Source organism: Tursiops truncatus, chromosome 15, assembly GCF_011762595.2.
Source record: "Tursiops truncatus isolate mTurTru1 chromosome 15, mTurTru1.mat.Y, whole genome shotgun sequence".
Classification (NCBI taxonomy): domain Eukaryota; kingdom Metazoa; phylum Chordata; class Mammalia; order Artiodactyla; family Delphinidae; genus Tursiops; species Tursiops truncatus.
This window is the reverse complement of record NC_047048.1, coordinates 4826220-4840631: the sequence shown is the minus strand read 5'-3', so window position 1 is coordinate 4840631 and position 14412 is coordinate 4826220. Positions and strand designations below refer to the sequence as shown.

Genomic DNA, 14412 nt, shown 5'->3' with positions numbered 1-14412 from the left:
TAACGTCCTTTGTTAACTACTCTATTTATGTCATGAGTTTGCACTGAAGTGGCCCCAAAATTCTTTAGAGGAAAAGGGCCTCTATGTTTGCTTTCAAAGCACGGAGGAAGGAGCAGAGGGCTGTGTAACAACCCCTCCCCTCCAAAAAATTCTGTTCTGGAGAGAATGCCAAGGGATTTTTTTTTTTTTTAAATCTCTTTTCCTACTCTACTGTATTAAGACGTTAATTGCAGGGGCAGTTTGTCAATAGGATATGAAATGGAAACTGATATTAGAAGCCAAACTTCTCATGTGACTTCCAAAGGAAGCATTTTGAAATAACCACAAAGCTCAGGTGACTGTTAGGCATTTGATTCTTTAATTCCTTCTTATTCTGTATTTAATCACCTGCAAGTCATTTGGAAAAGGCAAGCAAATTACTGGATCCATCCCTATGGCTATTCTGTTCTTCCAAGTCTCTTATTAGTGTTGCCAGGACCGTGCAGGTGAAATTTCATAACCATTCTTCATCAGGAAGTAAATTGTGGTGTTAATCCCAAAAGTGGGTACTGAATTTTGGAGGTTTGGAATTCACCTTTTCCTTTTTGGTTTTCTCAGACAACTTCAGTGTTCTGCTCCAAACGCACAACAGCTATTTCATCACTTCAGTGATTTCTTTCCATAATAGTGAAATTAGCACTACTTTAAAAGACATAGGGGGAGCAATAAGATTCCGATGGCGGCTTCATGGAAGAACAGACACAGGCAGGATTTCTATAAGCAGAAGCAGGAGTGGGGTGTTTGTAGGAAAAAGGAGGTTATGGCTGGGACACAAAAGAGGAGAGAGAACTGTAGGCCTTCAATGCCAGGTAAAGGAGATGAGACTTTTCCGTGGGCCAAGAAAGTAGCTAAAAGCTCTTCGGAGGGGACCCACATCTAACCTGTGTCTTTGAAAGATCATCCTGGCCGCAGCGTGGAAGCTGAAAGAGAGTGGAGTGACGGTAAGGAGACTGTGGGAAGGCGAGGGGCGAGACTAGGAAGGTTGCCCCGGGAGGGCGGGGATTACAGCCCGTGGGTAGGTCGGGTGGGTGTGACCTGGTGTAAGGGGTTAGGTCAGGAAAGGAGAGAGAAGAGAGACAGAGGGAGGACTCGGTCAGTGCGGGAGAGTGCCACGTCCCTAATCAAAGCAGGGAACCCCACAGAGAGGAGCAGGGTCGTGGTGGAGGGGAGATGCCACGATCAATCAATTCGTTTTCTGCTCGACCTCGCGGTGGAGACATCCAATAAGCGGCTGGAAATATGGATCTGGCCCTCCGGAGCAAGAGCCGGTCTTGCTCCGGAAGTATGGTCTGGCCCTCCGTTGCAAGAGCAATACTCGGATCTGAGATGAGATCTTGACGGGATAGGCGGGGGTCTGCCTTTTCTGGAGCCGGGTTTCTCCGCTTCCAGTAACAGTTGTCGAAGTCTGATGGCGCGCTGGAGCACCGCTGGGTCCGGTGTTCTTCAAGTCCGGGTCTCTAGGCCGAGGGGCGTCTCCCGGAGCCGTGTCCATTTGGGGGGGCCAGGTGTCCCGCGTGGTCCGTGCACCCGCGCGGGCCGGACTGAGCGCACACGCCGCAGGGCTGTCTCGGCCCTCCCGTCGCGGCCGCCGAGGGCCGCGCGGTCGGCTCCAGCCGGCCGCTGGGGAAAGACCTCACCCGCCCGCGCCGTACAGCTCGGCTCCACCAATCAGCGCGCTCCTTCCGCGGCCGACAAGCGCTCCAGTGACGCGCGGGCCAGCCTGCGCCCGCGGCGCTTTGGCGATGGCCCCTCCCGCGCTAGCCCGGCTACTTAGCTGCGCGCTGCGCCTCTTGTGCGACGGCCCCTGGGCGGCGGCGCGTGCGGACGCGGCCTTGGCGCGCCCCCTGGCGGCCCGGCGGGGCGCTGCGGGCGCGGCGCTGACCCGGAGGCGGCGGCGGCGGTGCCCGGATGGAGGCACGTCATTGTCCCCCGCCGGGCGGCTGGGCTGTGTGCGGCGGCGGCGGCGGCGGCGGCGGCGGCGGCGGCCGCCGAGGGGGATGGAGCGAGCGCCGAGCCGGGTCAGGTAAGCTCCCGCCTCTTTCCTGCCCGCCGCTGGCCGGCGTGGGGCCCGCGGAGCGCCCCGCTCGCCTCGGCCGCAGCTGCCCTGGCCGCCCCTCTGCCGGCGCGGCCCGCCGGGGGCTGGCGCGGCCCCTCGCCCGCCGCCCCCTCCGCAGCGGCGGGCCGCCCGGGACCCCGCCGCGCCGGTGGCAGTGCCGCCACCGCCGGCCGGGCCTGGCCGCTGGGGAGGGGGCGGCGGCCGCAACGGCCGCGGCGGCCGGGCTCCCAGATCGCCGGGCTGCGCGGGGAGGCCGGACCCCCCTGGTTGCCCATGGACACTGCCCTCCCACCCCCACCCGGCCCAGCCCGCCCCTCTCGGCCCGGGGGCTGGGCCCGGCTGGCTGCTCCGGGGCGGCCAGGCCCGCATGGGTCTGCCCGGGGTGGGCGTGTGCCGGCCGCTGAGCCGCCCGGAGTCCCCGGGCCGCCCACCGCCCCCCGCGTGGCTGCCACCTCCCGCCCCTCGGAGCCCCGGGCTCGCCTCCCTGCCCCCACTGCGCCCCCCAAAGAGACAAACTTTCCCACCCGGGCGTCCCGCCGGCCCGCCCGCCGCGCCGGTCCGTCCTCGCGGGGCCGTCCACCTGGCTAGTCCACCGGGTGTCCGAGTTCCCCACGCCTGCCGCCGGGCGGAGCGGGCACCCTCGGGAGGAGAGGAGGGGCCGGCCGGCCCGGCGTCGCGTCCCCCAAAGCGCGTGTGCCCTGGTCCTGTTCTTTATCTTCGGGGCAGGAAGACCCAAGTTACCTGAGGCGGGGGCGTGGGGGGGAAAGGGCGGTCAGTTTCAGATGTTTGAGATGAAGATTTGATGGGACAGAAGTTTTACCATCTAGGACTTTAACCTCGCTGTAATGAATGCAATTGAGATTACTTTTGTGGAATAGCTCTTTTATATTACGGGAGGCCTTAGGGCTTACTTGTTTACGGGAAAACACGTTGGTTATTTAAAGTAAATACACTCAAATAACAGTAAAACTGGTTGAAAAACTAGTTAGCCCCTAAAACAGCAGTATTTTAGGTTCTTGTACGTTTTAGTGGAGTCTCAAATTTTAACTTGTACATTTGAAACATAATTCTCCTCTTCTGATTGTATTATTCATTCAAAGTGTATCGGTGTTGTGAATAATCGGTTTCACTTATTTGTATCTAGGGTCAGTTTCACTTCTTTTCTGTATCATTGAATTAAGTCTACAGAGTTTTTTTTGTAAAAGTTTAAAGCAAAGTGATTTGTTTCCTTACAAAGAAGTAAAATCCAGGTTGTCTTTTTAAAGCTTGTGAGTTTTCAAATGGAAATGCAACAAGAATGTGGGTTACATTGTTTATTAAGAAGTACAGGTATAACAGTTTCTTTTTGCATGTATTTATATTTTTACCACAATGTATGTGGAGTGCCATAATGTTCAAATAGCCATATGCTTATTCTTTTAAAAATGAAAAAGAATAATGTATTCTAGCATTTGGTCACCACAAGGGAGAAATACCATATAAGGGACAGCATTTTAAGACTTTCAAGTAAAACATTGTAATTAAAGCAGGTACACTTAATGGAAACAATTGAGAAGTCACTTTGTCTCATTCCTCCACACACATCCAACCTTGATTTTTGTACTCAGTTTTTTTCAAACATGCTTTTGTAACTTTTTGTTTGTCTATCATCAGGAGGTGTTGAGAGAAATTTAAACTTTTCATTGAAGTAGTTGCTTAAAAGTCCTGAGATTTATTTCAGTAATGTTTAGAAGCTTTACTGAGAGTAAAGAACATGTAACATCTGAATCCTGAGCCCTACGCAACATTGTTTGGCTTCCAGAAAGGTTTTCTCCAGCTTAATACCTGATGGTTTCAGGGTAAGAAGTCATTGGCTGAATATGCATCTGAAGGAGAATGGATGTTGTTGGTTTTCCCAAATTATAATGCTATGTGGTTATCAATGACTCCGTTGTATGTTTTCCTTGGGTTTTTTTCTTAATTAAAGAGTTGTTCCCCCCCACCCCGCGATCCCCCCAAAGGCAACTGGAGCAAGTAAAATGGTTTTATTTAGTCATTTGTTAATGATTGTCCTGAAGGGATGTTTATCCCAGAAAATCAAGGTTTTTGCTATTTAACATTACTGTAAATAAGGCTGGCTTAATCGTCACTGTTTTGGCTTTCTTCTTCCTTTTCCTCCTCCTCTACTTCTTTTCCCCTTGTTGTCTTATTCTTGCCTCCACGCTGTTTTGTAATTTCTTTTGACTGTCAGATGAGGAAAGTATAAACTTTATTTGGCTAATATGGCTCAGGCTTTCTTCCTGAATAAAGGTCCTGTGTTTTACCTAGATTGACTTAAAATTTCAGTTCAGTTTTTCTTTTTGTTAAGATCTAATTAACATCTTCTTCTCTATTTCTACGTAAGATTCCAAAAATATTTAAGTTTGTACTTTTTTGGGGGGTGATAATCTTAATTTAAATCTTTAATTTAAAATCACAACAGAATTGAGGCTTTTAAACAAACCTTATTGTGAGTAGACAGTGCATCGTAACATTTGTTGAAGTGTCACGACATGGGTAATTATTTTACTGTGCTGAATATTTTTTAAAACAAGTTTTAAAGGCTATTCCTACTTCAGAATTTTTAAGGATTAAATGAGATACTTTATATAAAACAGTCAGCGAAAATTGGTGCTAGGAGCAAACACTGGTTACGTCCTGTCTTCACAACTGATTCATTTGTTCAACACATGTGTGGAGAGCTTTCCTTGTGCCAGGTCAGGGCATGTAAACAAGAACATGATGGAGAGCCGCAGGCAGGATGGCTGTGAGCGCTAAGGTGGAAATCTGGAAATCAGCCCGAGGGTGCCCAAGGTGCCACCAGAGCTTCCAGGAGGGGTTCTCAGACTGTCTTGGGGGAGGGGACTATCAAGGAAAGTGTCCCAGAGGAAATGAATTCTAAACGGAGAAGGTGTTCACTGGCTGGAGGTGGAAGGGTGGAGGAAGTTTGGGGAAAGAACAGCATGTGCAGAGCCTGGAGAGAGAAGACAGGACAGGACCAGGGGCACGGAGAGGCTCCTAGGGCGGCCAGTGTCCAGAGTCCGGGTGTTGGGATGCTGGGCCGGAGGCACTCGGGGCCGCCTGGAAGATCGTCTGCAGAGCAGTGGCCTCTGCTAGATTTGGTTGCCGCTAGACAATATGGGAAACGTTCCTAAAGTGCTGTGTTGTGGAGTTTGGTAGAGCCCAGCCGGGAATGTTGGGCTTGGGACCTTTTCCCAGTAGTGACTAGTTTGGGTAATAGTTGCTCCATTTCGTAGACCCAGTGGATTCTGTCCAGTCTCTCATAGGTCATTATGAAAATTAAGTAAGTTAGCGTGTGTTCAGTGGGTGACACAATGCCTAGCACATAGAAAGTGCTTAGTTAGTGGTGGCCCTAAGATTTTAATAGGGTTCAGAGAGAAAATTTTAATTAAGTACTTTTATAACATGTATTTGTGTTCCAGTTTGATGTAAGTAATGCCTTATGGACTTCATTTTAAAAAATCATATATGCGAAATAAATGAGCCTCTTCAAAATGTGTTTCAAAAGTGAGACTTCCTGTATTAAAAAAGTAATATATTTCAAACAATGTCATTTTGGACTTTAAGCTTCAAATTAAAGCTAGATTTTCTTTTCATGTAGTTGAGACTTTTCCTTGAGGAATTATATATGAATTGAAAATTGAGCCAAGTGTGTTAGTGCATTTCACATTCTAGGTTTAAGCAAGGGAGAGAAAAAATATAGGTACTTTGTGAATGTATAGAGTTGGAAATTGAGATACCTGATTATAAAACGAAAGAGCAGATTTTCAGAGGGCATGGAATAGAATGACAAGATCTAATCAAATACTTCACTGAAGATTTTATAATTAAAAATTGTTGGCATGTTCAGATTAGCACAACAGTAAATATCCCAAGGAAATTATTACAAAGTTAAAAAATAGTGTTGCTTTTGTATTGGGGTGATTTGTTGGAAAATTAACCTAGCCGTTTTTAATTGTTTTCAAAGATCTAATGGTAGAATAAGTAGATTACTCTTCTTACCTTATGAAACAAATGTATGCTTTTCTCATCTTTTACAGAGGTGAACAATGACCACAGGTGACAAAGCTTCAGAATCTTCAGACCCATCAACCTGTCAGAACCAGCCTGGCAGTTCTGAGGCAGTCTCACCTGGAGACATGGAGGCAGGTTCTGCCAGCTGGGGTACTGTGTCTTCATTAAATGATGTTTCAAGTCACGCGCTTTCTTTAGGACCAGTACCTGGTGCTGTAGTTTATTCAAGTTCACCTGTACCTGAAAAATCAAAACCATCACCACCAAAGGATCAAGGTACTACTTTCTAGAAGAATCACTACAAGAAACTCCTGTATAAATGCTGTCAGTGGGTTGGTAGTTTCAGAGAGGGGCTTATTTTGCAAGATACACTGCCACCTGAATGGCCAGCAGAGTTACATTATTTGACAGGCTTCATTTTCCTCTGCTGCTTGTTCATGATTAACATATGTATCATAGCAAGGTAAGATTATTTTTAGTTACTATGAATTTATTTGTAGTTGAATTCCTAATTTTTTGAAGGATAAACTTTGTTTTGGTGAGAATTGAGATGGGCAAGCATTTCATTAACTTGTCCGTTAACTATAGTGCCCTAAGTAAATGTCTACCTTTTAAAAATTTAAAGATTTTTTTTAATGTTTTTAAAAATGGTTGCCTTTTGACAAATGAGCTCCACCCAACTTTGTTTTTGTTTGTTTAGTTTTTGCCAGTTAAAATCGTCTGTAGAAATAAAGCTCTTTGAAAGCGAGCAGATCCTGTAAATGTTACATTATGTATAAAGCCAGGTTAATGTGGTTATATTTGTTAAAACCCATGCTGATAAGTAAGACATTGACACTTTAGTTGGTACTCCTGAGACTTTCGGATTTGGAAGCTTTGAAACCTTAAGAGATTAGTTCCCACACAGAACATTGTTTGGTCTAGAATAATTTGGCTCTCACGTTGTTTTTTGTTTTGAGTCTTCCTAGTGCGTGTGATATTGTGATGTGGAGGTGGGTGGTAGGATTTGCTGAAGGTGTTTTGGGTGACGGGACATTTACATCACAAATCAAACAACGTAACTGAATGTTATACAGAGGGGTTTAAAGATCTTTATAAGCAGGGCATTCCCACAGGACATCCTCTCACAGACTCCAGCCTCCTGTCACCTTGCTGGGGCTCCTCTCTCTTCCTCAGGATTTAGTTTGTATCACCCCACCTGGCCCTTTTGGGGGCCCTTGTCACGCTCTTTGAACATCCATTTCTCCTTTCCTGATTTTGATCTCCCTTCTTCGGGAAGCTGAAGCCTGCCTTTTTGCATGCTTAAACACTCAATATTGCTATTAAAGTAGAGAACCATCTATTGGGCATCTCAATCTTTGGTAGTACTGAGGAACTGCTGAACTTTTGAAAAAACAGTCTTGCTGTGGATGATTTTTGACCTTTCCTAAATAAATTGTTTTTGAGCCTCGCCTGAGTATCATTAGCAATCTGTTTGTAAGTTTTAAAAATAGATAAGAAATTTTTAGACCATGTAGACTATACTTATGAGTATGTATAGTGATGCCTAACAGCCTGTTTCCCTGCTGGTAAATTTGGGATGACATCACTACCAACCTTTAGAATTGAGAGTATCCGACAGCTAGTGAGGACTGAGGAGGTGAGATGATGGTGAGGATGACGTGCTGCTGGGGGTACAGAACATGAGCATCCTCAGCACATATTACAGGGAATCAACTTTCCTGCACTTTTACTGTGTTGTACTTTGTTTATTTTTAAAATTATTTTAATGAAAAATTTTAAGTAGGTGCAGAAGAGAGAATAATTGTAATGAAGTCTCACGTGCCCCTCAGCCAGCTTTGATGTTTATCAGCTCCTGGCCAATTATACCTCCACCCACTTACTCCTCTCCCCACTCCCCATCATTTTAAAGCAAATCCAGGACTTTATACTTCATCTATAAATAGTTCAATGTGTATATTTAAAGAAATCATGTCTGAAAATTAAAAGCTTTTTATATTAAAAATCCAGTCAATGTGCAGATTTCCCTGGTTGTTGTATAATTTTTTTTAACAGTTGGCTGTTGAAATCAACCTCCAAACAAGGTCTATGCTTTGCATTTGGTGAATATCTTTTAAGTTTTTTTTAATCTGTTATATGCTGCCCCCCGCTTTTTTTGTCCTTGCAGTTTGTTTATCAAAGAAACCAAATCATATAGAGTTTCCCACATTCTGGGCTCTTTCTTTTAAAATGTCCCTTTCTCCCCTGTATTTCTGGTTAGCTGGTCATAAGAATCTTGATCAGATTCAGGTTTGATGTGTTGCTATTTATTCAGCTTCGGAAGTATACAAAGCTTTCTTTTTAAATATTTGTTTATTTTTCTAGCTCTAGGTGATGGCATTGCTCCTCCAGAAAAAATTCTTTTCCCATCTGAGAAGATTTGTCTTAAGTGGCAGCAAACTCATAGAGTAGGAGCTGGGCTCCAGAATTTGGGCAATACCTGTTTTGCCAACGCAGCGCTGCAGTGTTTAACTTATACACCACCACTTGCCAACTACATGCTATCACACGAACACTCCAAGACATGTAAGTGTTCTGTATTATTTTATGTGTATAGTGTTATGGTATGCTAACCTACTTTCATTTTTTTTCTCTGAAATGAAAGTGAAGCTTTAAGCCAAGAATTTGATCATCACTAAGGAGTTGGTTTCTTCTTTTAGAAATCATGGAGGAAGACAAAGATTTACATTCAGGTCGCATAAAAAACATTTTGCACATAATTTGACCTGTAGAATTATTCTAAAAGAAACATATTTTATCAGCATTTGGCATTTCTGAAGCCCCTGCTGGCTTTCTGCACTTGCTAAAAAATGTGACTAAAAAATGTGACATAAATGTCTACTGTCAACAGCTTGGGACAAGCAGGGCTAAGAATCCCACTTCTCCTGGCATCCATCCTGTGTTGAACGCTTGATTCATTTACAGGCTTTAAGCATTAACGGAGAGGAGTCTCTTGTCACTGGTCCTCACCTCCTGGAAATTCATGCAGGACTTTTCCTTTAGTGTGTGAGAGCTCGGTTTTCAACCCAGAGGGCAGGAAGTTAGTTAACACACGTTATGTCTTTAATTAGGTGAGAGCCAACTCCGTGGTCAACTAGTGAAATTCAGAATTTAGAACATACCCGTTTTTTGAGGTTTTGACCTTCTGCATATAGTGTTGTACATACTCTTCACCCTTGATAAGTGAAATCTCCCTGTTCTTTGATCTACCTTAATGTGTGTGTGTGTGTATGTTAGGGTGCTGGTCCTTCATTATTAGGGTGAAAAAAAAGCCCCTTGGTTTCTTTTTGAATAGCCCTTTACTTTTTTGGTTTTTTTTTTGTGGCTTGTGGGATCTTAGTTCCCCCACCAGGGATTTATTTATTTATTTATTTATTTATTTATTTATTTGGCTGTGCCGAGTCTTCATTGCAGCACGCGGGATCTTTGATCTTCATTGCGGCGTGCGGGTTCTTTAGTTGTGGCATGTGGGATCTTTAGTTGAAGCATGCGAACTCTTAGTTGCAGCATGCATGTGGGATCTAGTTCCCTGACCTGGGATCAAACGGGGCCCCCTGCACTGAGAGCGTGGAGCCTTAGCCACTGGACCACCAGGGAAGTCCCCCGACCGGGGATTGAACCTGGGCCCTTGGCAGTGAAGGTGCCGTGTCCTAACCACTGGACCACCAGGGAATTCCCAAATAGTTTTTTACTTAATGGAGAATTTAGACTCACTCTTTTAAAACTTTATTCCCCCAAAGAGCAAAATTATGGTTTTAAAGAATTTGGAAAGTACAGAAAATTTTAAGGTAACCAAAAGAAAATCACCTAGAATCTCACCATCAAGAGGTGTTTCTTACGCCAGGGTTTCAAATTACAGAAGGAAGATTCTGTTTGCCCTCATTTTCTTCCTTTTTAAGTCCATAATTCATTCCCCACAGACAGCTTTCCTATCACTTTTGCACTTAATGAAAGTAGGATGTGGATGAAAACCCAGCACTGGCACCTGGACAGAGAGAGAGAGGGTGGAGACAAAAATGCAGACACTCGGGGTATCCAGAATTAGGTGCCTGTCTTTTATAGGCCATTGGTAGTTTTCTCTTTCTCTCTGTTTTCTCAGCTTTATTGAGGTGGTGTTGATAAACAATAAATTGCATGTTTAAAATGCACAATTTGATGCATTTTGACATTTGTGTATATACCCATGAAACGATCCCCACAGTCTACATCATGGACATACTCATTGCCCCCCAAAGAGTCTCAGTGCTCCTTTGAAATCAGCCCCTCCCGCCCTTTCCTGTCCCTCATCCCCTCCACCCCAGGCAGCCCCTGATACGCTTTCTGTTTGCTACCGATTAGTTTGTATTTTCTAGAATGTCTTCTATGTGGAATTACGCAGTATATATTTTTATATTGCCTGGCTTCTTTCACTCAGCACAGTTATTTCAGCATTATTCCATGTTGTTGCATGTATCAATAGTTAATTTTTATTGCTGAGTAGTATTCCATTGTATGGATAGATGTACCACAGTTTGATTCTCCATTCACCTATTGATGGACATTTGGGTGATTTCCCATTTTGGGCCATCACAAATTAAGCTACTATGAGGACTTCCCTGGTGGCGCAGTGGTTAAGAATCTACCTGCCAATGCAGGGGACACCGGTTCAATCCCTGGTCTGGGAAGATCCCACATGCCACGGAGCAGCTAAGCCTGTGCGTCACAACTACTGAGTCTGCGCTCTAGAGTCCATGAGCCACAACTACCGAGCCCATGTGCTGCAACTGCCAAAGCCCGCGTGCCTAGTGCTCCGCAACAAGAGAAGCCACCACAATGCGAAGCTCATGCACCGCAACGACGAGTAGCCCCCACTCGCCACAACTAGAGAAAGCCTGCACGCAGCAACGAAGACCCAACGCAGCCAAAACACAAAACAAAACAAAACAACAAATTAAGCTACCTTGAAGTCTTTGTAAGGACATGTTTTCATTTCTTGTGGGTAAATATCTAGGAGAGGAATGGCTTGGTCCTATAGTATGTGTGCGCTTAACTTTAAGTTACTTCCAAACTGTCTCCCAAAGGGATTGTGATATTTTACATTTCCACCAGCAGTGAATGAAACTTCCATTTGTTCCCTATCTCCCCTAATACTTGGCGTGGTCAGTCTTTCCAATTTTAGCCACTCTAATAGGTGTGTAGTATAATAGTATCTTACTGTGGTTTTAATTTGCATTTCCGTAATGAATAATGATGTTGAACATCTCTCCATATGGTTCTTTGCCATCTGTGTATTTGCTTTGCTCAGGCGCCTGCTCATATCTTTTGCCTGATTTAAAATTGTGTAGTTTTCTTATCGTTGAGTTTTGAGAGTTCTTTATGTATTCTGGATAGAAGCCCTTTATCAGATATGTAATTTGCAAATGTTTCCCAATCTGGAGAAAATAGTCTCCTCACACTGTCTTTCAAAGAGCATGTTTTTAGTTTTGAAGAATACTACTTCATTATTTTTCCATTGTTATCATCTGTGCTTTAGGTGTTGTATTTAAGAAATCTGCCTAACGAGAGGTTGCAAAGATTTTCCCTTTATTTTTTAGCAGTTTTATACTTTTAGTTTTTATATTTAGGTCAGTGATACATTTTGAGTTAATTTTTATTTGTGGTGTGAAGAATGGATTAAAGTTCATGTTTTTCAATATGGATATCCAGTTGTTCCAGCACTATTTGTTCAAAAGATAGCCCTTTCTCTACTGAATTGTTTTTGTACCTTTGTCAAAAATCAATTGATCAGGGCTTCCCTGGTGGCGCAGTGGTTGGGAGTCCGCCTGCCGATGCAGGGGGTGCGGGTTTGTGCCCCGGTCCAGGAAGATCCCACGTGCCGCGAAGCGGCTAGACCTGTGAGCCATGGCTGCTGGGCCTGCGCGTCGGGAGCCTGTGCTCCGCAACGGGAGAGGCGCAGCAGTGAGAGGCCCGCGTACCGCAAAAACAACAACAGCAGCAGCAACAAAAATCAATTGATCATATACATATGGATCTATTTCTGGACTCTGTTTTGTTACATTGATCCACTATCTGTCTTGACACCATAGCACAGTGCCTTGTTACTATATATTTAAAAGTTTTGAAGTCAGGTAACTTTTCCAACTTTGTTCTCCTTCAAAGTTGTTTTGGCCATTCTTGGTCCTTTGCATTTCCAAATGAATTTTGAAATCAGTTTGTCAATTTCTACAAAAAAGCTTCCTGAGATTTTGATTAGGATTGTGTTGAATCTGTACATCAGTTTGGGACGAATGACATCCAAACAGTATTGTCTTCTGACCCACAAACTAGGTATTTATTTAGGTTATCTTCAGTTTTTCTTAGCTGTGTTGCATAGTTTTCAGTATACAAGTACAATTTGTACATTTTTTAATCCGATTTATCCCTAAGTATTTCATATTTTTGAAAGCTATTATAAATGGTAATAGTTTTTGAATTTCGATTTTTGATTGTTCATTGTGAGAATATAGAAATGCAGTTGAACTTTGTTTATTGATCTTGTATCCTACAACTTTGCTCAGCTCCTTAATTCTAGTAGTTTTTTTAATACAATTACTTGATTGATGCCCTTATGATTACTTAGAGGCGTGTTTTTAGTTGCGAGATGATTGGGGATTTTTCGGAAATTGTCCTGTCACTGATTACTACTTTAATTCCATTGTGGTCAGAGAAGATACTTTTATTGTTTGAATCCTTTGAAACTTGAGACTTGTTTTATGCACCAGAACGTGGTCTAGCTTGTTAAGTATTCCACGTGTACTTAGTAAGGATGTGTATTCTGCTGTTTGGTTGGAGTTTCTATAAATGCTGATTATGTTTAGTTACTTGATAATGTTGTTGAGGTTGTCTTTTATGTCCTTTTACTGCTTTTCTGTCTACTTGTTCTATCAAATTTTGAGAGAGGTATGTTGAAATAAAAGAAATTTTTGAATTTGTTTCTTCATTCTGTTCTATCGGTTTTGCTTCATGTATTGTGAAACTCTGTCACTTAAGGTTATTATGACCTCTTGGTGAACTGACCTATTTATAACTTATGAAATGACCCTCTTTATCCCAAATAGTATGCTTTACTCTGAAATCTGCTTTGTCTGAAATAGAGCCACTCCAGTTTTCTTATTAATGTTAGCATGGTATGTCTTTTTCCATCTTTTAACTTTTAACCTATTTGTGTTTATATTTAAAGTGGATTTCTTGTAAACAGCCTATAGTTTGTTCTTGTTTTTTAATCCAGTCTTACAGTCTCTGCCTTTTAAAATATAAATCATTTATATTTAATGAGAGTATTGATATGATTGGTTTTACATTTACCATCTTGCTATTTGTTTTCTAATTGTCCTGTATTCTTTGTTCCCTTTTTCATCGTTTTCTGCTTTCTTTTGGAATGAGTAATTTTATATTTCCTCTCCTTTATTGGCATATTTTCTCTAACTTTGTTTTCTCTTTTTAGTGGTTGCTTTAGGGTTTAGCATACATTTTTAACTTACCATAGCTTGCATTGAGATACTATTAGATTTCTTGTGTAGTATAAGGACTTTATGACAGTATACTTTCATGGTCTCTCTCTAGGCATTTGTGCTATTGTTGTCACACGTTTTATTTTTACTTAATTTGTATCCACATAATATATTGTATTATTTTGCTTTAAATAAAATTTAAAAGTTTTAAGTAGTTTGTTAAGGTTTCTTTACCAGTCTTTTATATTTACTTACTCTTTTATCATTTCCACTGCTTTTAATTCCTTTGTGTAGATCCAGACATCCATCTGGTATTTTTTCATATGCCTGGAGGAATTCCCTTAACTTTTCTTGCTGGTGACAAACTGTTTTTTTTGTTTGTTTGGTTGGTTGGTTTTCTTAATAAATTTATTTATTTATTTATTTTTGGCTGCGTTGGGTCTTCATTGCTGGGTGCGGGCTTTAGTTGCGGCGAGCAGGGGCTACTCTTCCTTGTGGTGCACGGGCTTCTCATTGTGATGGCCTCTCTTGTTACGGAGCATGGGCTCTAGGTGCGTGGGCTTCAGTAGTTGTGGCACACAGGCTCAGTAGTTGTGGCTCATGGGCTCTAGCGCGCAGGCTCAGTAGTTGTGGCGCCTGGGCTTAGTTGCTCCACGGCATGTGGGATCTTCCTGTACCAGGGGTCGAACCCGTGTCCCCTGCATTGGCAGGTGGATTCTTAAACACTGAACCACCAGGGAAGCCCCCAAACTCTGT

At 43.4% G+C, this 14412-nt stretch overlaps 1 protein-coding gene across 3 annotated transcripts in view; it reads left to right on the top strand.

Annotated features, from left to right (window-relative positions):
- Positions 1 to 1928: 1928 nt before the first annotated feature.
- Positions 1929 to 14412, top strand: part of USP42 (ubiquitin specific peptidase 42) — a 35781-nt gene continuing 23297 nt past the window's right edge. For 2 of the 3 annotated variants that reach the window (XM_019930689.3, XM_019930690.3), the window contains exons 1-3: positions 1929 to 2062; positions 6175 to 6424; positions 8513 to 8713. In XM_019930689.3, the coding sequence (XP_019786248.1) occupies positions 6184 to 6424; positions 8513 to 8713 (442 nt within the window). In that variant the 5' untranslated portion in view covers positions 1929 to 2062; positions 6175 to 6183. Of the gene's footprint in view, positions 2063 to 2734; positions 3934 to 6174; positions 6425 to 8512; positions 8714 to 14412 lie in introns of those variants that run through there. The other variant, XM_033840883.2, reaches the window with a different exon arrangement.